Source organism: Teleopsis dalmanni, chromosome 2 (genome assembly GCF_002237135.1).
Source record: "Teleopsis dalmanni isolate 2A chromosome 2, ASM223713v2, whole genome shotgun sequence".
In the NCBI taxonomy this organism is placed as follows: Eukaryota; Metazoa; Arthropoda; class Insecta; order Diptera; family Diopsidae; genus Teleopsis; species Teleopsis dalmanni.
In genome coordinates this window covers 53,848,818-53,876,737 of record NC_051847.1, presented here as the reverse complement: position 1 = coordinate 53,876,737, position 27,920 = coordinate 53,848,818, and the positions used below count along the sequence as shown (strand labels likewise).

The 27,920-nt window shown below is 28.5% G+C and overlaps 1 protein-coding gene across 2 annotated transcripts; it reads left to right on the top strand.

Moving 5' to 3' along the window:
• Positions 1-212: 212 nt before the first annotated feature.
• On the top strand, positions 213-27,285 carry LOC119679529 (stress response protein NST1-like). 2 transcript variants are annotated; one of them, XM_038091932.1, is made up of 4 exons: positions 213-320; positions 21,295-22,044; positions 22,105-23,862; positions 27,081-27,285. In XM_038091932.1, exons 1-4 carry the CDS (start codon positions 263-265, stop codon positions 27,152-27,154), a joined length of 2,640 nt encoding a protein of 879 aa, XP_037947860.1. In that variant the 5' UTR covers positions 213-262; the 3' UTR covers positions 27,155-27,285. The 2 variants fall into 2 exon arrangements, with proteins under 2 accessions (XP_037947860.1, XP_037947858.1); XM_038091930.1 differs by lacking the exon at positions 27,081-27,285 and having other exon boundaries at positions 219-320; positions 22,105-24,396.
• The last annotated feature ends 635 nt before the right edge of the window (positions 27,286-27,920 follow it).

Sequence of the window (27,920 nt, the reverse complement as noted above, 5' to 3'; positions counted from 1 at the left end):
CCATTCTTTGATCTTTAATAATATATGACGGAATATAGTTTTAATATTATTATCTCTTTTCATATATAAAAAGTGTTTTCTTTGTGTATGTGATTAAATGTGGATTTACTCAAATTTCATCGAACATCGAATGGGAAAAAATAAATAAAATCAAAATACAGAAAGATTAAGAGCCTTAATATTTGGCAATAACATCCCTTTGTATGCTTTTGAAGCATTTCCTTTACTTTACTCAACTTTGTTGGATTACAATCTATAATAAATGATGGAATGGTTACCAAGAGGATTACCCAGCATTCATGCACCTATACCGATTTGTGGTGAGTCGTTGGTAATGTTATCGTCACACAACAAAACTGCAACAAAACTGTTATGCACAGATTTTACCTGATACGATAGATTGCTGTCGTAAATTCTATATTAATATCTGTGAAATGTGTTTTTTTTTGTGCCCCTTATATCGAGTTATAGTGTTTTGTGTAACATTCAAATATATTATAAATTGTACGTGACTAATCGCGATTTAATATAACTACTAGAATGACATACGTTTTCCTTTTCAATTTTTTATGTTTTGAATGTTTACATAATACAGAGGCGTATTTATTCATTTCTAAAACTTATATCAATATTAAATAAGTTTCATTTTACTTTTTTAAATATTTTCTCCGACTTTAAGCTCCAGAAGAAATACATTTTCAGGAAAGTACTTTTTTAGAATTTGTCAGACAGTTTATTAGTAAAGATGAAAAACCTATTAAATTATCTAAATTCAAAAGTATGAATTTAGTTTTATACTAAAACTAACTTACTGAAGAAATTCATTGGGAAGACCCTAATACAAAACTATTTTCGAAAACGACAAGATCTGATATTTGATATTGAAATAGTAGCGCCGACTTAAATTTGATGTACTGTCGTATAGCCAGTCAGTAGCTTCAGTTCTGCTTATTCAAAGATTTCTACTAAAGATAAAGAGTACATTCTTGTTGTTTGTTATATGATAAGACATTATATAATACAACTAAAAAGTTTTTGGAAGAACTTATGTTTTTGAACTGTACTATATCTTATAGATATTGTAATTACAAAGTCTTATTAACTGTAATGTATACCGAGAAATAATATATGTAACGTTGTGTATTAAAACAAATATGAAAAGGCAAATGAAATAAAATAATATACTACAGTTATTAAAAATGATTTGCATTATTATATCTTACAAAATATATCCGACTATAAATTTATTCAGAATGGAGTCAGTTTGAAATGTATCGGGATAATTGGATGCAAATCAGACGTTATGGTATAATTCGCTTCAGAAACATCACATCTTTACTAATGTTGTCCTGTTTAGCAAATCATAACCTGTTCTGATCAGAATTGAATTAAAATCGGATTATTTTTCCTGTATCTGACACAAAATAAGTATTTTAAGTAACGAATAGAGAGCTACTCTGTACTCTCTATTATATAGATATAATTTAGATAATTTAGATTCTGAAAATTGTATTAGAAAACAGTCATGGTCATGTCATATTTATAGCAAAACATCGTAATACGTCGCTGATAACAGCATAAAATTGTATCTTACCAACTGAGTAGTATAAATTCTACTCAACATTACTGGTAGTTGATATACTAATAATGTTAAAAAAAAAAACTAGTTGCTAATTGCTGACATCAGGATTTTATTTTACATTAGTATTTTATTTTGTACATAGACAATTTATTATAATCCATCGAGATTTTGAAATGCTGAAATTTAACTAATGAAAAATTTATTCGGTATATCCGTAACATTCTTATAGTTTATTAGTATATTAATTTTTTTTAAAATATGCCAACATAAAAAGAATTATATTTCTTTCTAAAGTTCTTTTCTTATGATTTCCACTAGAACATTTTTTTTTATGTGTTATCGGTGGAATAATGTTTCAATATATCATTATTTGTGATATATTTTTTGGAAGGATTATCTCTTCAGTTCGGAGTAGCATTTAATGAAAGAGCTCTTCTTTTTGATTTTAATAAAATATAAAGTATATCTTTTAAAAAAAATCAGTAAAACCACACATGCATAAATTGTTAAGCACCATACCATGAGGCCGAACACAGCTTGAGTTCTTGAGCATGAACGCATCAGTTGATATATCAGTTCCAGTAAAGTGGTAACATATCAACACTGTTGCCTTGTCAAAGAGCGCTCATGCTTTACATGTACAATAAAAAATACTTCAATATAAGAAATTAAACCCCAATTATGTCAAAACACCCTTATTTTTCGTAAAATTCAAATTTGTGTTAAATATTTTAAATGAGTGGTTCATGTACACAAAAAAAAAACAAAAAAAAAACAAATACAGTGGCTGCTACACACGTGTCCTATTAGATCTCGAAAATTACGTAAATGCTACTTAATTATTCAAATTTAAATTCTAAATAAAATTGTTCCTAACACATCTATTGTATCTATTTGTTCCTGGTCCCTTCTTTCCCGCACAGAAGCACAGCATTTATTTACTTTGACATCTTTAACACACAATTAAATGTCATCACGCAAACTCGCTGATACTTTGCCTCTTTGAAGTTCGGCAGACGAAATTTTGATGCTCCATTTTCATTTGATTATTTTCACTTCTGATCTTTTTTAAGAAATAAAAATTTATCGTAGAACATATTTTGGGTTTTGAAATTTACTGTTTTTTTTGCTCTAAGCGCAGATAGTTTTATATTTCCTATGGGATAATGTGTTTTAAAATAATATTATTTTAGTAAATAAATTTGTCTATCATAATTGTTAGTTTAAATTACTATAAACAAAATGTTTGGTAATGGTAGATTTTTTTAAATTATATGTTTTTTCTATTCTCATCTCTTTTAAAAATGATTTGATTCACTTGCAGCTGTTCACATTCTCATTCGAGTTTTTCCCTTTATTTTGGGTTTGCCTCTTATTGTTTTTAATCTTCAAAATATTTAACATTTCCTGTTCAGTTGCCCTACTACGAAGTTGAACATTTGTTTAATTTTATTATTAACATCACACTTAATTACTTTCTACTTTTGTTTTAATATATTCAAGGTCTTTCGGAACTTAGGAACTTACAATGAATAAAACCACTTTTGTGTTATAACCACAATGCTTCAAATATAAAATAAAATTATTTATCTTACCCATTTGCATTCATAATTTATGTCACTTCAGGCTTTCGAAAATGTTTATATCGCATTTTGATTTTGTGTACAAATTAATTTGCATCCAAAAGCAAGAATTAGCACTCTCAATGTTTGCAAATATCACCACATCAAAACTCAGTCACCTATTCCAATTCTCATATAAGATTTCAATATTTATTGATATTATTTGCTTACAGCTCAAATTATTTAATTTAATGATCAAACTAATGACTTTTAATAAATTCAATTATCACCTCATTTGCTAAGTTTCACAATGAAATATTCTTTAAATTAATTGTTAATTTATTGATAGCAAAAGTTTGAAATTTATTTACTTCAGAAAAGTTACAAATTAATTCAGAATACAACATAACAAAATGTTTACACTACAAAAAATAATTTTTTGTTTAAATATAAACGATAATTTTCTCAGTGGATTTACGTACACTTGATAATATAATATATATGAAATTATATAAATAATATAAAATATCTAATATAATATATTTAATGTAATATATATAATATATTATACATATATATAATATATATATTAATATATAATATAATATATATAACAGCGGTACTCATCTAAGCATATAAATTTATCAAATGTATAATTTTATGCGTTCACGTACACGATTATATTAACTGAATTTATTAATGTGCTGTATATTAGCAATGTTTATATCAGCAATAATTATGACAGCACAAAATGCAATGCACAGCAGCGCAATTTTTTAGCCAATATCGGTGCAATTTTTAATATTTGTGCGAACTTTACTGATCAGCTGTGTCGCTATCAATAAATTATAAAATAAAATACCGACAATGAGCGAAAAGTCCATACTAAAAAGTATCTAAAAAGTATATTTTTGTAAATGATAGTTTGTGTTAGAATAGAACTCTGTATTGCCAACAAATAAATTTATACGATATAAATTTATTCGGTGAAATTTTCATGTAAATTTATTAAGTTTTTGTGTACTATTTTTCATGCAAAATTTGACACTTCATTTATCAAGCAGATAAATTTATACGTTTATGAGGTTTATAAGGCATTTATCAGTTTAGAAGAGTACCCCTAATATAATATACAGCTGGAAAAGAACCATTGAGAAACTATATGATTTTAAGAAATATTTGAAAATCCTTTCTCTTGTAGGGGAAGAAAAAGGTGATTTGGTTCAAAATCTTAAAGGTGAATATGTTTATCTATTCATCTTAAGCAAGTTTATTCAAATAAAAACTTTGATTCACTTAAAATGAAAAATTTCCATTAACTTTAAAGAACCCCAAATAAATCGTTTTGGTACTATAGTTTTTAATCTAAAAAAAACTTTACATATATTATTTTTTTTTCCTGTTTAGTATCTTAATTGCTAATTTAATTAAATAGTACTTTAGTTAATTAAATAATTTGAATCGAAAACTTTATGCTTTTGCTTTATATATCTTTTAATAATCATGTTGTTATAGTGCTTTCGAGAATAGTGTATTGTATTCGAATACACTATGCTTTTTGAAGATCAGAAGAATCTTCAAAAAGGTGGAATAATATTAACCACAATAATTTTAAAGCTTGGTGTGTTTGTTTTTAAATTTTTTATTACTGAAACTATAGAGTGATCACTAAAACTCAAATCCAAAGTGAAACTATAGGCTGATAACTTAAGTATAAAATCTCACTATAATAAATTACTATATCTATATAAATTTATGATAAAGAAAAATATATATAAATACGTAAAAGGAAACAGATATCTACACCTTCTAATGTGCTTACTAAACACTCAATAATTTCATAGTAATAATGAAAATGAAAACAATAAATAATTATAAGTTGAGTCAATCGTCCACTTTTCTTAATAATTGGAATTGTTTAGAACGAATTTTGTTTTCTTAATAAAAATAAAAATGAAAAAAATACATATATAGCAATTTTTTTAGTGTACATTTTACGGTTTGTTTATTATTCCTAACGTTTCCTGAATTCGAATTTTTCACTTACCAAACGAAATATGCTCGATACGCGTAACAAAGTACATACTTATTATAGATGATTGGACCGACCCGTAAAGACAAACAGACCGAAGCCGAAGCCGAAGCATGGGTGAGCAATTTGTAAATAATTTTTGTGCATGGACTCAATTTCTGTCAGATTGTTTATTGTTAATAGCTCAAGGCATTGTTATTCAATTAAATTTGTTGTTTGCCGTAATATTTGTTCTGGTGATGTGCGAGTATACAAAAGAGTATAGGCATGAAAACTCAAAGTAATTCCCTACATTCATATGCGTATATTGTGTACTCTAAGAGCACAAATATAAATTAAAATAAATATTTGAATAATATACTTCTAAGTCAATTTAAAGATTTTATATAAATATATATAACTATAATGGAAATACAACATAAATAAATAACGTATGTCACTTATTACTGAACATTATTCTCGCAGTCTTTTGCTACCACTTTTACCTACCTACCTGAATTTATCGCACATATTTTAAGTAAATATTGCCGCCAAAATTAAAATAAACTCTGACAAACATTAAAAATATTTACACAAGTAATTCATTGTTAAACAACATCAATAAACACAAAATTAATACAACAAATAAACGAAAATGATCAAAAACACTGTATTTTATTATGAATATGTGAATTACGTTACTGAGTAATAAAATATTTTGTCTGTTTGTCAGCGTAGTGTACCCTATTTCAAACATTTAAATTTTTCACACATTCATCACTATTTCTTCAAAATGGAAATAATTGTGAGTTTATGAAACCTCTAGAGATTAACATGCGCATAACAAATTTAAGAAAAAATAATTTTCTTCTCCAACTGTTGTTAATATCCTCAGGCGAATATTGTACGCTTTTTTTAAGAAGGATGTGTTTCCTTTGTACCCTATTTTCTATAAGTTGCTTTCGAAACACATGCTAGACTTAACTATTCACAACATACATATTAAAAAGTAACCGAAAAACTGTATCTGCAGGTGTTTCTGAGTTTTTCTAGTGAAATAATTATAGTTACACAACAAGTGTTTAGAGAGTCCTTCATGTTTTATATGTTCCCTACGTGCATATTAGTATATGTACAATATATTCAATTTTGCAACATGTTTGTTGCCTTTTATGGGATTATAAATTGCTAATGAATATATTGTCGAAAACTCAAGGTTCTATCGATTTCGATTCAGAAGCCCTTATTACAAATAAACATGAAGATTTATATACTTTTATACTCTTCGCACTATTGTGAATGTGTTAAGTTTATAAATATATATTAAAACTGGTCAGCATAGTTTAAAAATTAATAAATTTTAATTTTAAAGAACAAACTGGCAAAAATTTTAAGCTATATATAGTCACGATGTTGTACTTCATGAAAACATAGTCTAAAACTTGGTTAGATTCAATATCACGAGAATGATTGATTTAGAGGCATCAATCTCATTAACTGGTTTTTCTATATTATTCTATTATCCTTAATTGTTTATATTATTTTATTTAACACATATTCATTTTTAATTTACACTTGTGAATTTCTTTTAAATAAAGAAATAATTAAAAATTTTAAATTTGACAAAAAATTATTTGATATTTGTGGTTAATATTGCTAATATTTTAAGAAATTTTTCAAATTATTTTTTTGAATTTAAAAAGTTCCCTGAGTGCCAATGATGGTTTTTCTACTAGAATTTTTATTTATTTATTTTAGAATACTAACTTTTTTTATTTGGAAATGTAAAACATTTCTGAGGTTGGGGCTGTCAACTTTTGAAAGGATTTGAGTGCCACTGTTTGCCATTTATGGTTCTTCCGCCACAAACTCTTTTGCAATCCCTGTCTAGGCCTGCAACTCCATCCACAGTGATTTCTTTTAAAGCAATGACTTTCTGACGGCTGTTAGGTCCGCAGGAGGTATATTATTTCTCTCCTACTATCCGAAAACAGAAAAAGTATCCGCCACCTACCTCCCCCGAGGAAACTGTTTTTTAATAGCTGACCGATTCACAATAGTTTCAATATCAGTCGATTCAGAAAAGGAAATTTAAATCATTACATTTTTTTTTTGGTCAGCTTATGAGAAGTTCAAACATCATATTTATAAAAAAAAAATTTATGTTAATAACTTAATATTGATCTGATATTATAATTGATTTATAATTTGCTGGCAACATCATAATTGTTCACAAATTGGTTTTCTTGAATCTTATCTATAGCCTGTTTAGATAATAAATTAGATCGAGTAATATTTTACTCTTCCAAAATATTAAAACAAAAGTGAGCGAACTATTTGCCATATAATTCCTTCCCCATATAGCTCTATATTCTTCTAAAAATTCGTTATTTTTTTTTTTTTTTGTGGTAGATTTTTTAACGGTTTTCATAACAATTTTTTATCGTTATTTAGTGTATAGTTTGTTTATATAAACGTTTTGACCATCAACGGTTTTCTGATGATTATTCAAAACTTTATTTCAGATTAATTATATTGTTATTTTTTTAATATATAAATATTTATGGGTTACATCAATATTGTAAAATATATAATTGTGCTATTATATATTTCTATAATTGCGCCCTATATTTTTCTTTAATTTTTAACACTACCTGTGTATGTTATTAGATGCCAATATAAAACAATTTTTATACCCAAATGTGGTATTTCAACACATATCTGATTTAATCTCTTCGGCAAATGTTGTACATATTTTAATTTTAATTTTTGGCACATGTAAGTTGAACTTTGTGCTGGAAAACTGACCCTTACCGAGTTCATTCTCAATTATTTTCGTTCAACAAATGCTTGTAAAAGGGTCAGACCTATTAACATCATACTGTCAGCTGTTAAACCACCGACACTGTAATTCATACCAAAAGTTTTGCTTTTGCTGTACAAAATGTTAACAGTGCCACCCACAAACTGTTCATGACAAAAGGATGCCAGGAGCACATTTGTGAAATTTATATGAAAATATCTTACTTTCAAAAACTTTTTATTCGTTTTTTATTTTTGTTTTTGTTATCGTCATCGTTTTGTTTAGTTGTATTCCACTATAAACTTTGCTTTATATTTTTATTACATACAAAATTATAATATAATTTGTTTAAAAATAAATAAATATTTGATTTAAATAATTGTTATTAATAATTTTTTAATATTTAAAACTAATTAAATTATTGCAAGGAAATAATTTATAAAGATGTTTTATAATTATTAAATTAATTAATTAATTATTTAGATTCTTTTATTTTTTTTAAATTTATCCTAAAGAATTAAATAAACTAATTGAATAAGTTTAATTTGTTTTTATTCACTGTTTTATATTTACTTCCAAATCATATTGGAATATACTATTTGTTTTTAAAAAATTTTCAATGATGATGGTCTTAAACAATCAAAAAGTCGGAAATATAGATTAAATAAATAAAACAATTAAAAAAATTTTTATTAAAAAACCAAATCAAAAAATCTGACTAATTAGCCTATCACTCAACTATAATAAAGTTTAAAAAAAGTCAGCGTATATAAAATGGATACTGTTTATATATTGTTTTTTTAAAAAAAAGCACTCTAAACTAAACTCTTCAATCAAATGGTATGTTTACACTGCTTACATAGTAAATGTAACTTACTAAGTAAATTTCATTAACCATTCAAACAGCTTCCATGCTTTTTAACTTATAAATAACATAAGGAAAATTAGACTAGGAATGTCGAATACAACGCTTAAAATAAATTTTCAAACAAGGGAAATTACCAAAATATGAAATATTTGTCATATGTTTTATTTGTAAAATGTAAACAAACAACAGCTGAGCTATAAACAAACATACTCAGATATAGGGTATTTAATAAAATCTTTGTTTTAATTAATTGCTTAAGTAATAGATCAATTATGTTATATCAATTATGTTATATATTTAATTCGTTGTGTGATATAATATTTTTTTAAACAAACAGAAGCTCTCTTAAAACTTTCAAAGAACTTTTTGACAAATTAATGTCTTCCTCATGCAATAAGTAATTTATGTCAATGGAAACGACAAAATCTTAAAGTTACTTGAGCAACTTACAAGATTTTTCGTTATTTTGGATTTTTTATAATTATTTACAAGTATTTGATCGTTTACAATTTCGATCAATCAGTAGTTAGTATACGACTTCAACTATGTGAAATAACTCATTTTAGATATATTTAGATTGTTTGGACTGTATCTTCAGTAAATATTAGAAACTGTGGTTTAGATTAGCGTATTTAAATATTTAACTTATAAAATTAGATAACACATAGTTATTTTAAATCATATATCAAATAAAAGATGCTTTTTTAATACTATAATAATATGACAAAAGATTGTTTTGAATTGAACAAGTTTATATGAAAGTATAATTAAATGTGTCATTATTATTTTTTTAGTTATATATTTTTAAAATAATAAAGATAAAGTGATAAAATTATATATTGTATTTTTTTTTTTTTTATGTACAATTATTCTTGACGTCTTAAAGGTAATATTTATTTTTGGATATTAGGAGATTCTTTTTTCATTAACTTTCTTTGTGAATCTTCTTATGAACCTCTTTCTGAATCTTTTGTAACTGCATTCAGTTTGTTAATCCCAACTATCCTACAAAAACCCTTAATGTTGTTAAAAATCATTATTTGTGTTGCTTTTAGAGCTGGAAGTATCTTGATTGCTTCCATGTAAAACTGTACATTTCCATAGCAAGCAAGGAGGCATTGTTTTGTAATGCCTAATTTACTTGTAAGCATTCCTCCACACATTCAGTGCTGTTCATCATATTGAAAACATTTCAAGATACGAAACTTGTTAATACCACATAATATCGTCCTTTTTCCGACTTTATTTCCCTTTGCTTTTATTTATGGTGGTCTGAAATTTCTTATACCGTCTAAATTATATACATTACAAGTTCTTTTATGTATTTTTTCCCCTTCTTCGTTCATTTTGCCTAATAAGTACTTGTATCGTACGGTTTTATGAGCTACTTTAGCTGATTCTGCGGTTTTCTAGCTTCTTTTGATTATCGTGTTATCATTTTTACACTTATTTCTGTTCCTTTTTTCCTTTTCGACTTTTTTTCTGACTTGTGTTTGCGCAATTTCTCCCTTTTTCAACAACCGAGGGTTTCGTAAAACCGTCATTAGTGGTGCGAACGTCAGTCTCAGACACGCATTGCATTTATAAACGAAGGATTTGGGTGGGAAGTTCTGTTCTACTCAGCTGAAGTTTTTATGCGAAAGCATCATTTAAGGAGATTATTTTATTTAAGTTCTAAACAATAATGTGGCTTTATTGAAGTCAATTCCTTTTCTGTGAACTAGCAGTGTAATACAGGGATAATTGGACGAAAAGGGTGCTAAACAGGATTGTGTGTCTTCAAAATACAAATTCTATATTGTAACATAAAAAGTAATTTAAGCGGATGAATGCGTTTTGGCGTAGCTCAATTCCCGTTGCCGTCTTTGCATTTAATTTAATTTTATTTTATTTATATTATAAAATATTCTCTTTAAGAGGATTTGTTTCAGCTTTTGCCTCTATAATATTTTTATTTAAAAAGAATCTAATAAAAAAGAATTACAATTTTTGTTTTTTTTTTAAAACTTCTAGCTGAAATTATTTTTTTGTATAACCTTATATAAGCTCTATTTCGTTTTCTAGGTTGTTTAAAAATGCTATTTTTTTTGTAAATTAAATTTAATTTTTATGCTTTTATAAAACGTCAACTTTGACAGTTTTTACGTATAATTAAATGTTGAAGAAAATAAAATGTAATAGTGAAAAAATTATAATAGTAGGGGTCGTTTGGATCAGTATCGAAAACATTGCCTATCTAATAACACGGATATTTATATCAAATAAATCAAAATTGCAGCTTTAAATACGATTATATATACATAATCGAATTATATATAATTAAGTTCTTACTGATTTATATTCGATTCTGAACAATATGCTTTTAATGTGTAAAGAGCTTTTAGAGACAGACAATAGTCTAGAACAAGTCTACCCACAATTATGAGAGATGTAGAATCAAAATGGCTTTCTTGTCTAATTGCAAAATATTCGTTCCTCCTTCCACTTCACCTTCTTACTTAACCTACCTTTAATGAATTTAATAAACACTTTCAAAAATTTTAACAAGTGCTTGATTTTTAACATTTTATGCCATCCTATATATAACTCACCTCATTATTACTATTTCTTATTTCTATTGTTAATTTAAATTTTATTTTTAAACCAATTTAAATAATTTTCATTTTTAATTATGTAAAAAAAAAATCATTTTCTTTCGTATTATTTCACACTTTTCTTTTCTTTCTCTACACAAAAAAGTGATAGAAGAAAGAAAGCTTAGAGGCACAAACTTATCACACTTTACGTAAAAAGAAAGAATACAGAAAAAAGTAACTGCAAAAATATTCTATGCAAAACACTTAAAAGAACAGCTTCTCAAGCAAACAAGTTTATTTTTTATTTACACTCTGTAGATTCTCTCAATAGATTAATACGAAAGTTCCAACAGTTTTAGCATCCTCCCTTCGTATTATCAATGTGTGCGCTATTTTTGTATGTGTTTAAGTGCACAGTGGAAGTTATGTGAAATAGTGCACTTGCACTTAACCATATATGTAGAATGATATGTTATTATTTTCCCTTCTCCTGCCCTGCGCTGCTCCTTACTTTTAAGTTTATCCTTTGATACTGCATTTTTCCATTTTTATCGCTAACGTTTAGTCAACCTTTAATCTTTTGATTTATCCTTTCAAATAAATGCTACAAACGTACTGACAGCTTAATATGCTCGCACTAAGTGAAAAGTGTAGAAAATGGTAGCATATCCCCAGGCGTTGCGAGTTATGATCTCTACGCTATGTAACTTTTTTATTATTATTTTTTATTTTTCACTTGAGTAAATTTTTTTTTATATTTTACAATGAGAAAGTAATTTAAAGAAAATTTTTATGTAGAGTGCCACTTGAGTAAGTTTCTTAAGTGATTTCAGGAGTTTGCTCGGCTAGTTGTTTACGATGTTGAAGTTGCTGCTGTTGTTCTTATATAAGCTTTTAGTTGTGGTTGCAATTTTTATCAAAAAAAAAAAAAATAAATGAAATACTAAATAAAAATTGCAATGTAAATTTTTTCTTCTTTTAACTTGGCACTTGGAATAAGACGTAAAATAAAGAATTTATGTTGCTTCATTCATACAAGTACAACTCCAAATAAAATTATAAAAAACTGTTGAAATTAAAATAATTCTGAAATACAAACAATGTAAGGATAATCACTAAGATACATTTTAAGTTTTCTTTAATATCTGTTTACAAATAAGAGATATTTGAAATGTTATTTTTATAAACTATTATATTTTTATGATCATGCACCACATAATAATATCAGAAAATTATAAAATCATAATTATGCAATGAAAACACATCCAGATTTCAAAAAAAAAGTTTCGTTAATTTTATTTAAAATAAACACTTCCATTATAAAATAACTGAAATACATTAATCAGTTATAACATTATAAAAATATCTAAGCATGACTAAAGAAACTTGAGTAGATGAACTCTCTTATCAAATTGGACAAGAAACGAAGCAGCTGACTGCTTCAACTAACGCATAATCTGTTCAGCACTACGGTATCGGTGCTGACAGATCACTGTGTACTAAGAAGACATGGTATGAGATTGAATTTTTCCTTTAATGATTTTTTGCCGGCGTTGTGTTCTGTAATTGAGAAGAAAACTGCACTTCAGCTCATCATGTGTCAGTGCCTATCATTCACTAGGAGAATATTTAAAATCCTTGTGATTCCTTTAATTTTTATCGAGTTAACAAAGCAAAAGTTATCGAGTTATCCTGCAAAGTTAAGAACTCGTTCAAGTTTATAGACTTGTCAGATTGGTTCACTTTCACTTAAATGGGATGTCATGCATTTCAGCGTTGCTCATATGTAGAACACTTCAGTTCTTAAAGGGATCCTTCTAACCTGCGTATAAACAACACTAATCTGTGGTATCACAACAGGTCATTAATTGAGCTGAAATGGGTTTTGAACAGAAGGGCGCCACTTCAACCTAACCAAACCTATTACATTATAAAATCTTTATGAAAAGTAAACGGGAAATGCAAAAAAAGGCATGATTCGAATAATTTCACGACTTAAACTCTATCTGAGTTTAATTTTCATTGAAAACAACAACAATTTCGAATTTATTGTGTCCATGACTGTATGCATAACATAGTCCTTACAATATACTCAATATAGTTTATGACGTCAAAGTCATGCCGTTTTGGTATACATTAAATTGATTGTACTTAGTAACATAATGTAGTTTAAGTTTTGATTTAAGAAATTTTATTATTACTGTACAATATGATATAGTTAAGTATAGATTTTCTCATTAAATATTAAACACCTTCAAATATTAACAATAACTTCCTTACTACATCTTAAATTTTATAAATCTATTTTTTTTTTTACTTACCACTTCAGTAATTCCTTTCCAAATAACTGTTAACACCTTTCAGGCGGCGTGAAACACCAAAGTGGAGTAAAGTATTAGACGAGAAATTATTCACCGTCACTTATCGAAGTACGTCATCTGAATTTTTAAATAACATAAGTTCTGCCGTTGTAAATTCCAAAAATTGCACATTTTCATGTTATTCATAATTTTATACATGCCTCTCTTTTACTGCCTTACTGCTGCTCGCAATTGTCCCTTTTTTCTAACTTCCTTCCTGTCATTTTATTGTGAATGCGGAATTCCATTAATGCTTGCGATGAATTTTGCACGAAGAATGCCGTGTAGCTATGGACTTGCAATGCATACAGAGAATTTCGCTATGGAATTCCATTATCTATGACAAAACTTTTACATTGAGAGTTTGAAGTAAATATTTTAATAATTTAAGATTTCTACTTAAAATTAAAAAGTTTTAAATTACAGTTACATATGATCGGTCATACTTATTTTTTTATATAATGCAAATATATAACACAAAATTAAATATATTGTTATTAAAAGTATTTAACTTAACAAAAGAAGCCTTTTGTATTCTTTTTCTATATTAATTTTTATTGTTTTCGTTTTTTAGTGCTGTTAGCTGGCTCTTTGCTTCTTATTTATTATAATTCATATATAAATTTGAGTTAAGGCGAATACAGATAAGGTATGCTAGTGAAGTTAAGAAATTTGTTTTGACCACAGTTGTGTCTATTGTGCCGCTAGTAAAGCTTATTGACATATAATTTTGTTAAGTAACCAAATCAGGTACTTAAATTGAATATGCTTATAGTCCTTTTCTGTTAATTCCCGTTGTTGCAATTATCAATTGTAAAACTGAGGATAGACCAAGAAATTTGACGATTAAATACTCTATTAACTTTTCTTTTTCATAGCAATATCTGCTTTCATATAATTCAGTAACAAGCTGGATTTAAAAATTGGTATGAATTCAATTTAAAAGAGCAGTGCTATACAGTGGAACAAATACCACTTTAGCTGCATTGTCATTATGTGTTGTATATATTTTGATAGGATATATAACACCTCGCTTGCTATACGATTTTGCGCAAATAGGTTTTGTGGTAATTTTTATAAGATATAGAAGATCGAGTGTAGCATTTTTGTTATATTTTTTTTATATATTTTCCATTTTTTTTGTAATAAGAAAGACGAAAAATATTTGCTATATGTGAAGGAGATATGTATCGACAGAATCCCTATATGAAAATTTCGTTACTGTAGTTAAACGAAATTGGAGTTCATAAAGTTTAAATAAATAATAAATTTTGCTAATGTAATGCTAGAATTTATATCAGTTCAATAACTCTTCAAAGGCTTTAACAGTCAATATGGGGTTTATAAACACATTCTCTTCAATTGGGTATATATTTCAAATTTGGTTATATTCTTCAAATTTGGCCATTATTTTTAATTACCGCTTTTTTCGATTCCTATAAAATTCTTAACAAACAAATTACTCCAGAGTAGCAAATCCAAACTGAATTGGATCAACTTTTTGTTTTTGTTAAGACTAAGATCTTTATGAATTTCTAATAATGCTATTGTTAGAAAGAGAGCAAAAAGGCATTAGACCGAAATGTAAAATATATTCAATAAAATGTTTGTACATTATAAGAAGTTCTTATTTCATTTATATAACAAAAAGAAATTATTTTTCAAGCAATTCGTTATAATAGTAAACGCTCAAGCATCAAGAATATGTCTTTATAGGAATTCTTAGAATGGGCCTAAGTGGATCGCTGGTATAACCTACCTACCCATGAATCCTTTGAGACCTTTTACAATAAAGAATAAATATATTCGTACTTTATTCTGCATACTAAAATGAACAACGTAATAATACAATCGTCGGTATTAAAAGTCAATGCCTTTAATGAAACCGCAAGACTTGGTAGAATTTTTTTATTGTATATTTATTTTGCCTCTTTTAACCCTCAATTAAAATTGCGTCAACATAATAATACATAATTATTGGAAGAAATCAAGCGTAGCAAAAGTCAATCTGCATATGTGTGCGTACAGTGTTAAACATTAGAAAAGGACACAATCTGACGCATTTTGCAGAATACAACAGCACAACACATGAAAATATATGTGAAGAAGAGAGAGAGCGGTGGGACTCTGGCCCTCATTTACAACGAAACAGCAGTTGTTGGTTGCATAAATACAGGCGTACAAGCAGACAAATCGAAGTGCAAGTCAACAGAATAACATGTGTCACCATATAATTACGGCACAACAAGAGTAGCGGGCAACCCACAATACGAGTGGAAATAATTACCATTCATCATATTTACTGGCAATGAAAAATAATAAAAAATAAATAAAGTTAAACGGAAATACATCCATTGTGAACATTGAACGCAATTGCACGTTTGTCAGCTATGCGAAGGACATGACTTCACACATGTGAATTGATATATACCTACATGTCAGTTTAGAGGTCTGACATAGGGTATACCAGGAAAAGTGCGTGTAATGACTAACATAAAAAAGTGTCAGTACAAACTTTAAAAGGTTACATTTTCACTTTAGTTTAACATTTATTATTCATAATAGAAGCTAAATTACCGCAGCTACTGTTGAGATATTAAGTGACAAAGATAATGTATGGTTCAGGAACTGTTCGATGTAAATGACCAATAGTGTGCATGTGTATATTATTAATGCAGTTAATAATTATATATCAATTTGCATATATCAAAATCACTTTTATGCAATAATTAAAAATATTCAATTATTATATTATTGCAATTTTATAACTCATACAAGGATTAGTAAATTATAGATTTTATAACAGAGTTGTGGGAATAATTTTATTAAAATAACACATAAAAATATTTTAAATATTTATAAACACTTGCTATCATATTGCTAGCACTTTACATCAATTAATTCTTTGGCACTAATAAATAAGATATACTGGGGTCATGCGTAATTTCCCAGTTAATATGACCCTCATATAATAAGACCACATCTTCTAAACTCAATAAAAGAGACCGCGTGAATACTGCAAGGTTTACTGCAGTTTTCTCTGGTCACTTGTGTATAGAACCCACACAGAAAAACTGCACATTCCTTTTAATACTCATTGCAGAAGTTGTGGAATGTTACAGGAAAAAGAAACAAATGAGAAAATTAGTGCCTAGGTCTGATCTCCAGAAGAAACATATTTTTAGGAAAATACATTTTGCACAGTTGGTTAGACTCTTTATTGGTAAGAATAAAAGATCTTTTCAATTATCTAAATACGACGGAATACATTTTTTTGTCTTATTATATCTTAAGGTTTCCTGCGAGAAATGTAGTAAACCGGCGAAAAATCGGTAATTGAAATCAACGGAAAGTTATCTGCTGATTTGCTATTGTAATTAACCAAGTAACCATATTAAATAATCCACCTATGTTATATGACTTTCTACATAATATGGTTCTTATATATTTATCATAAATAAATAGAATGCCATATCGCATTAACAATTTTGTACTTCAACTACAATTTTAATACTTTTGTTATACTTATTTACTAAAATACACATATTTTGACATTTATTACTGAGATACAGGCTATAAACCGTCGCTGACTAATTGGGCATCAGTCTCCTTTATGTTTAGAGCATAAAGTCTTGTTATACAACTAAGTCATTAAACCAATATGTATGTGCGGCTTACAGCTATATGGCAATGCCTATTCGTCAAACAAAAATTCTGCAAAGAGCTCAAGCAAAGATTCTAAGAATGATAACTGGTGCACTCTGCTATATCAGAAATGAAAACATACATTTCGATTTGGAAGTTTCGATAGTTAAAGTCGAGTTCGAGAGAATAAGGTTAATCTATTGGTTAAGCCTCTGGTGCACTCTGCTATATCAGAAATGAAAACATACATTTTGATTTGGAAGTTCCGATAGTTAAAGTCGTATTCGAGAGAATAAGGTTAATCTATTGGTTAAGCCTCTTGGAATTCTGATAAATTTCTCTGGGCTGAAACGGAATGTTAGACCTGTCATCCTGCTTTCCTCAATATTATCCTGTTTAATTCAACTTATTACCGTGATATCTGGTAAATAAGCCTTGGCCCCTTAAAATGATTTACAATTCATTTTATAGTTCATTGTGGCATGTATCTGTAAAATAATTTGGAAATAAATTGAATTAGGCTTTAAATAAAAGCGATTCAATAAAGACATATTGAATAAAAATATACTGAGCTACACTGTTTTGATTACCATGACGAGGTACACAAAGTCTTGTCACTATGACTACATTTTAATGAAATCTTTCTCTCATTCTCAATTTCTTAATATACGTAGACGTTACCATGACTGTATGTATAACATGGTCTTAAACAAAAAGCAATTGAAATGTTCTTGTAAAATGTTCTTATTTCATTAAATAACAGCTAACAAGTTCTTGCCTATATAAGCTAAAAACTCATTTGGAAACAATTCCTTTATGAGATATTTTTTTAGCTGTCGATATAATAATAGAAAATATTTAAAAATGAATTAAAGTCCCTTTAATATTTTATAAAATATTTGTTCTATATTATAGATTACATTGATAGTTATTCAAAATATAAATATATACACTATGTTAAATTCTAACCTATGTAAGTAAGTACCTCTACTATATATACATGAAGGTACCAAGTTTTGCTTCGCCATTATTTGCTTGTGACCAATGCATCGAATACATCCTTTACATGACAAACAATGCTCATGCCGTACGTGGGGGTTTGGAGAGAACCATTCGTAACGCTTGAATGTGCTGCGAATAGAAATTTACACGATGCATTTTAGATTTGTTTGGTTAATAATATTTTTATTTACACATTGTATATGTATAAAACCAGTAACATTATGTAAATAACAATAACTATAATTTATGAAATCTGTTTACGAAATTTAACCAATTTGAATACCGAACATACATGGTGTTTGTGTTAACTCGAAACGTAGCATTGTATTTCTCTTAAAAGTCTGGAGGGTAGAATTCAGTTTAATTATTACATTTTCATATTTGAAAAAAGTTTGTATTTCATTTGTAATGAAATTATTTGTAAATTTATATTTAAACAATGGAATGGTAATATTCAAAATTTTATTGATCATTTTAAATTGTGTAATATTTAATTTAGAATATCGCTTGATTATTTTAACATAACAGATTTTTAAATGAATTTTTCTGTAATTAATAATTTTAGGTTTTATAAAAGCTCATTATTATTTCCTTATTTAATTTTTATTCTATTTGAAATGTTGAAATATTATTTAAAGCTGCAGAGTTTACTGTATACTTTACATCAACATAGGTCTACTATATGTGTCTTTTAACTGGTTCTAAATTTGCAGTCTTTAAAGTTTCATTAGCAATAATAAGATATTGTCATATTTGATATAACGAATTAAATCACAATTTCTTCTCTACAACTTTAAATATTGGTAAAAAAATTTATTGAAAATTATGCCACAAGGATATTTATAATTTGATAAAATATCTATTTTTAATAACTAAATATTAATATTTAAGTATATTTGTTACATATATTGTGCCCGTTAAAAACGTTAAACTCTCCTCTCCATCTCGTTACGTTATGCTAAACTTGAGAATTCTCACATGTCTCCCATTGTCTCTTCCTTTAACACCACATGCTAAGTGTAGTTTTTGTCCAGAAAAATCTTTGTGGAAAGTTATATTTGATTAGTCGAGAAACCGATGGATTAACTTGTCTGCTAACAGTCGAACAGATTGACTATCAGAGATCACTAATATATAACTCAGTAATTTACTATAATACCGGTTAAAAAATTAATATTATTTGTTTAGAAATTGGCTTGATTTATTAATATAGAACCACTTAACAGTTATATAATTCCATTCTTGTTTGTGGGCATTATATTTTGCATTTTCTTCAAACAGGGTAATAGGCGCTGATGCTTATTTATAAATATGCTATTTATATGTATTTAAAAATATGTATACCATAATCACACCAAATGAAAAGTGAGATTTTGATCACTTAAGTAAAATTCCCTGACTTTTCTTCTTTAGGGTGACTTCCATTTTGATTCCAATATGCAGTGGCATATCTACGTTTCGTCTATTGTTACATATTGTCGTCTATTGATGTAAACTCCTTCAAATAGTAAGCTCGGAATCATCGATACTTTATTGTGTTTATATATATTTTAAATAAATCCTTTGCAACAAATATTTGTGCTAAACATGATTTAAAGCACCTTCGATATCTTAAAAGACGTCAGAGCGACCTATGTTTGGTGGTCATAGTCTATATGATGAAATCGCGCAAGAAATCTTGATTGATATTTAATCTAACCGATGGAGAAAACAATTAGAGCGCACTTTTTTGCATATCTAGTTCTTAGTAAACAAATTGTTCACTACTTAAGAAGCATAGTAGCATTGTTATGCCTCCATATAAATCATGGAATAATAAACCCGCTGAAATTTATAAAGGAAGAGAAAAAAAACAAAGGTGACATATAGCCGGATATAAAACATTATTATAAACGAAGATTAAACGACATCATACAGCCGGAACTGAACCGACATCACAAAATTATCACTGATATTCTTTTAAAAAGTGCAAACACCGGAATATTTAATATTTTCAGGAACTTCTGAAAATATTTTTAACTATTAAACTTTAGCCAACTATATTTGAGTTAAAAGTAAAATTTTTAGTATTTTGCGTTATGTAGTTTACGTCCGTTTAAAGATTTTAGCAATATCATCGGTATGGGCCAAAAACATGAACGAATAGTGTAGGGCTTTGTCAAACAAACACTCCCCGATAGTGAATGTACACTTTGGTCTTCAGCTTTTATTTTTTATTCCCAACTAACACTTGTGCATAAGCATACGAACTTAAATAACACAAATATTTGTGTATACTCAACGTATGCCATTTTTTGTTATATCTGCTGTAATATTGCAGCAGAGTGCATTGCATGGGAGAGATTTTCTAATGTTGGGGCTGGCACGGTTGTCAATTGCTTTACCAACGGCAGTGCAAACTGCTGAGCTGTAACTAAACTTGTGCCCTGCATACTGATGCCTTTTCCAAACAAACCTATGAGTACAACAAATCGTTTTTGGCTTAGCAATGGCACCAGTAACTTGCTGTGGGAGTTGTTGTCATTGCAACGATGACAATGCAGACGTGAACTCTAGCGAAGCATACATAATATAACATCCTAGCAATGAAAATCCGATTCTACTTCTTTTTATTTTTTCCTACATATTTCATATAGAAAATTTTATTCCTTTATTTGGTTTTTGGTTTTAATTCCCAGCCTTCAATTTTGATGTACAATTATTCAATGGAAAATATTTGCTTGATTTAAACACATAAGAAGTCAAAATCCTAATAACTGAGTTTTAAAATTTATATTATATTTGCAACAGTTTATTATAAACTAAAATTATATATTTTTTTGTCTTTTATATATACTTTTTATCGATGAAATTCTGTATTAACTGAAGGATTTTTTTTATTTTAGTACCACCAAAAACTGGGCAAAAGCGTCCAGCTACAAGTCCAGCACCTCTTATACCATCTCCACATCATTTACAATCTTCTGGAACGGCAAATAGCGGAACTACTGCTAGTAACGTTGTATCACAAGCAGCTTCTAATTTACTTAATCACGGTTTACCTACAAATCACATGGGTGCACAATCACCATCTTTAACACAACATCAAGTTCATCAACAGGCAGTTGCTGCCGCTGCTGCTGCTGCTCAAGTGCAACAACAATTAGCTGGTGTTTCTGCAAATCTTAACCCAAATGCTTCAGGCGGACGCGGTTCTTTCGCAGCAGCGCTACGAAACTTAGCCAAACAAGCCGATATTAAAGAAGATGAAGACGGTGTAGTAAGAGAACGTAATGAACGAACTTCATCAGCCGGTGGCGTACAACCATCAGTAGGAGTTCCAAATACAAATACTATTGTTACAAATTCTAATCAATCTCGATCAACAATTTCGAATGATCGCCTATCATCATCAGTAGTATCAGCAGCTGCAATTGATGATCGTTCAATAGCGAAGAAACGTTCTGCTCCATCACCGCAGCCACCAGAAAAAATTGCTAGATTAAATCCACCACAAGCTGCATCTATACAGCCGGAACTGTTAGCCCGTAGTGGTTTTCAGCCTTATCGATCGGACGAACGTCTTTTGCATCCAGCTGGTGCTTTTCCTTTAGAAGCATATTCTCCTTTTGGTGCATTTCCCGGTATGCCGCCAGGTAAGTTTAAATAAATATTCTTATATTATACCGTGATAATATTTTTGTTTTTATTTCAAGGTGCATTTCTTAATCCTGCGAGTTTACCATACTCTGAGCAATTGTATTTGGACCAGCGATATCAAATGTTACGTGCAGCCGGAGCACATCATTCTCATCCACACGCTTTGTACCCTCAGATAGCTCCGTCCTATGCTTCACATCTGTATTCTATGATACCGGGTGCAACTTTAGGTTTAGGACCTGCGTTACATGAACGTTTAAAATTAGAAGAAGAACATCGTGCGCGTATAGCACGTGAAGAGGAGCGTGAACGTGAAATGCAACGCGAAAAAGAAAGAGAATTAAGAGAACAACGAGAAAGAGAACAACGTGAAAAAGAGCAAAGAGAAAGGGAACAACGTGAAAAGGAGCAACGTGAAAAGGAACAAAAGGAAAAGGAGGCACGTGAAAGAGAGATGAGGGAAAAAGAACGTGAGGCAAGAGAAAGAGAGCGACAACAATTACTTACTGCTTCACATCATTATTCAAATACTCTTTATTCACCATTAAATCGAAATTTACTTGGATCTATGATACCGCACCTAAATCTGGGACTCCGAGCTCCGCCGGGCGGAATACATTCTTTGCCAGCAATATCGCCCTATCATGCAGCTACTCAACGTCAAAGCCCACATAATCCTATGGGACTTAATTTAGGTTTAAGTGGTTTAGCTGGAGTTCCATCCCTATCGCATGGACCACCAAATCTACCACATCATTTACAACAAGCTGCATTAGGACTAGCACATCCAGCTGCTGCTGGTTTAACTCATCCAGGTTTTTCTGCTGCTGCTCTGGGATTAACACATCATAGCCTCAGTTTAGGTCATCCACATATATCACCACACCATCCAGTAATTACGTCGGCCCACCAAATGCCGTCTCATTCTTCGGCAGTATCGCATACATCTACCGCAACTACATCTCCACATAACAGCGTAAATATAAGTGCAAGTTCAGCACTTCCTCTTAAATTATCAGAATCAAATAGTATAACTTCACTGGCACCATCTATAACTACTTCTTCGAGCGCTGCACAGCAATCTTCGTCTCACATTCCATCAATGAACAATGCGCTTTACTATGCCCACCCTAGTCATCATTTGGCTGCTATGCATGCTGCAAGCGCATTAACACCAACTGCTGCACATCAACATAGCCCAGCGCCGTTATCGTTATCGCTAAATCAAGTACATTCACATACTTCTTCGCCGACAGGCATGAAAATACCAACGCCTGCATCTTCAGGAGGACACGCTGTACCCAGTGGAACAAATGCACATAACCCAAATAATGGAAGAACATCAAGTAGTCCACACGCTATGCGTCATCATTCTGTAATACCAACAACAGATAAACCAAATACTACACCGACAACTTTAGCAACAACAATTCACGAGCCTACAACCCTTGATTTAACAGGGTCGAACTCAAATTCAAGTAATCAAGCACCTTCGACAGCAAGTAGCACTGGACAAGGTTTACGCACAACACCATCAATAGCTCATGAAATCAATGGTGTGGAATCAAATCAAGAAATGAGTAAGGATATCTCCAAAAAAGAAGATACGCTAAAAAGTAGTACTCCACCTACTACAGATAAGAAGCCACCTACACCAACGAGTAATTCGTTAAATACAGCTGAAAATATTTTACCGTCCAATTCGACGGAAGAGATACGAAGAAGTTCACCAAATAGCGCTACTCAATTAAACGTCGAACCAAAAACGTCAATTTTAACAACAGTAAGCGGAACTACTCTTGTTGCTGGCGCAGGTAATTCCGATAATAAAAAAACAGACGCAACTGCCATTGATGCAAATAGCATAGCTTCCCCAAATACAGAAATCTCTCACAGCGGCTCACCAAAGCCAAATCTAGCCGTTAATCTAGACTCTTCTAAACATATGTCAGTTATTGCACCTTGCTCTACAACACAGACTTTAGCTGCATCGCCAGATGCAACTTCTGCAACTGGTGTCACATCTACCACAAGTGGCACTACACCACCACCAATTGTTAGCAGTAGTACAAATGTTGCTGTCACACCAACAACAAGTGTTAAAAATGATGAAACTGGTGTTTCTAGTGCCACACCGCCAACAAACAAAACAACCGATGTGGTTAGTCGCTAATCCAGCTGCTAACACCAAAATTGGTTATGACTGCTGTTTTTGTTTACGAATGTTGGGCAATAACTGACTATATTCTATATCGCAATTAATTATTTTAAGTAAAATTGGATGTAAAAAAAATTCACTTTTTAAACAAGGTTTTTAAATAAGCGATTATTCTTCATATAATGTTCAGTTATGCTATGTTAATATATACATATATATTTATATGTAAATATCTACTTTTGTATTTTTATGAAATTAATTTTTGGTATGAAGTATTTATAAACAATTTAATATATTTTCAATTTTAATATATCTCTATAATATTTCTCTATAACTGATTTCATTTGTAGAAAAGAAATATAATAAATTTTTTTTTTAATTTATTGACAATACTTATATAAATAAATAAAATAAATTAATACAAAATCAAAGTAAAGGACCATATAAACAAATAAGCATAGCGCATTATGCTGTTAAAAAATTAAATTTATTATATGTATACATATATATATATATATTTATATATATAAATACATAATATATTTTTTTGTTGTAGTTATATTTTAATTAATTAATTTTTTGTCTAGTATCTTTGCAATTAAACTAGTTGAGAACTACCTTCAAGTTTTGTATTTTATAATTTAGATTTAAACTTTTAGAATTTATTTATGGAACTATACATATAATTTAAATTCATTATTTTTTTTCTTTTATTTATAAAATACTTTTGAAAAGTTTTAAATAAACGTTTGCTCGTTTTAAAATATTTGTTTTTCTTTTTATTATTATTTTAATGAGTTTAATTTTTTCTTACTTCATAGAATATACTTAAGACCATGTATACTTTTGAATGGTATTACATTTTATTGGTAGTTACGATTGGCAAAAATGCAACCTGAAACCAATATTAGTATATAGAAAAAAAAAACTTAAAGAAGGAAATTATCTTTAGTGAACAAAATATTTAAAATTGAATTATAAAGTTATACTTCATACTATGTATTTAGTATTTATAACTTCATGTTTTAATTTTAAATATTTTATTTACTAAAGTTTATTTAAATTATTTATATGAATATATATACATATTCGTAAACTTAAATAATATCTGCTATAAATTTGTCTTTCTGCGCTTAGACACGCATGTCCAGACTAGGCGCTTTCAACGAATGCTTCATAGGTACTTTGCAACTCAACGTCTGACTTTACATAGATTCTCATAAAACTTTTCTCGCTTTAATTGTTTCATCAAATAACAGTATCAACGCGTACGTGCGATTAACAAAAATAAAATATACATAAATTTAAAAACAACTGAATAGAAAAACTAAAGTATGTTCGAAGAACGCAACAAATAAGAATGATTGAAAAAATTATATATATTGCCATACTTTGACTAATATAGGTTGGGTATTGCAATGCTTTTATTCAAAATGTTCTTTTTAATTGTATTGACTCAAATCAATGAGATAACAAAGACTGTAGAAAAAGAAAAAGGGCGAACTCTAAGTAGAACTCGAATTGAACGGAATGCTGTTTTCTGTTCGGAAAGTAAAGCGCCCGTAAACCGCTGCGTTAGAAAGCCTCTAATCGTGAACAATGCCGCCTTATCCAAAAAATTTAGAGTTCACTAGCACTTAATAGTATTACTAATCATACTTTTTTGTGAATTTTTGAAATTCAATATTTTTTTATACTATCTTTGTTATATGTAAAGACTTTAATATATTTTATTTCATTTACATCGTAGACATTGTGAAATTCATATAAGTTCTTCTTTAGTACAACTTATTTTAATAACTAGAAGTTATTGAGAAATTATAATTTTATAACTTATTTTTTTAAAACTCTAATTATTCACATAATCATTTAATTAAGCTTTAATTTTCTATTTGTTAAAAATGTTAATACTTGATTTTTTTTTCGATTTTCGATTCAGTTTCAGGTACATATTTTTTATACATTTGTATTACAAATTCATTTTTCTTTTTGTTATAATTAAAATCATTTATATTACTTTATAATTATATATTACTATATATATATATATATTACTATATATATATATTACTATATATATATAATACTATATGTATATTACTATATATATATATTACTATATATATATTACTATATATATATATATTACTATATAAATAATTATAATTATTTTAATAATTTAATAAATTTAAATTAGTTATAAATTAACCAATTTACAATTATTGGCTACTTTAGTTCATGTTGAGTCTGTCTATTTCGAGTTAGTGCATCTCTTTGATAGCTAGGGGTTTCTGCAGAGTACCACCCTTCTCACCGACTAATTTATGTAATTTAATTAATATCTTATTCTTTTCATTTTACAGTTCCTTGCATTTTAGTTTTGACATATATGATTTAATTTGTATTCTGCATTTTGGTTTTGACTTATATGATTTAATTTGTATTCTGATAAATTTATATATAGTTCGTATTTATAAACAAAATACAAAACCTATAATTGAAAAGGAAAACGTTTGAATTAACAAATAATTCGATTTATTTTCATCGGATCGGTTACAGATTTCGCTACGGTAAAAATATCGGATATCGGTTTTCTTTTGAAACCCTAGCATAATGTAACAGTTTTGATCAGTAGCATTTAGCTAACGCGATTGGTACAGGTATCACAAATAATTGCTAAATATTTTATTAAATAGTATTAATTTATTAAAAATTTTCTGTTTTTATTTAATAGCGCTTTCATTTATTAGGAGTAATATATACTTACTTCATCACTAAAATACCGAAATTTTTTAAACGTAGTGATTGATTGAAAAAATTGAAGAATTTTTTCTTTTACATATTTTAATTACTTATATAAATCATGTATTTCAGATGATGCCAAACCTACTCATTCATTAAATGTGCTTGGGCGGAATAACAGCACCGATGAAGCGTCCGTATTATGACATCAACTCTTCAACTCAAATAACTAACTAATGAAAAATATAAGAGAGCTAGGAATTTTTATGCTCACAGAACAAGCATTCTATAAAACGAAAAAGTCATTTTCAAATAATTATTAGAACAAAACAAATTAATTGTAAACATTAATATTAATTAAATGAAAAAAAAACTGCAGAAACACTTTTAAGTTATTAAAAAAAAACAACAGTTTGAACAATATTCAAAATCTATATATACAAGAGATATATCGGTTTTGGATATACAAATTTATATTTTGAGATCTGTAACAAAATGTTGAAAATAAAAATAAACATTATTTAAATGTACCGAATTTTATAGATAATAGTAAATTAAAAATATCTTAACTATTTTATATGTTCAAATTTTTGTATATTTCTTATATTAAATTCAAAGCAGTGGCATAATGAAGAGGAGGCACAACGGCATCTGGTGTCACGGCATATGATGGTACCCAATGATCCACAAGAAATGTATATACTATATGTATTATATTAATATACCATTTTGGAGGAAATTCAAAAAGCTATGGCGCCATTTTTACTACCTTAACACCACTGAATCGAATTATTGTAATATTGCTCTAGAATTTATTGTCTTAATATCCATTTTTAGAAAGTTCTCATAGTTAGCAATTGTTATTTTTTTCTACCAAATACTTTTCAATAGAAACAGTACATATCGCCTCTTCAAGCAAAAACGAAACGTTTCCTTTCAACTGATCTTTCCAAATGAACCTCCAGTATTTAG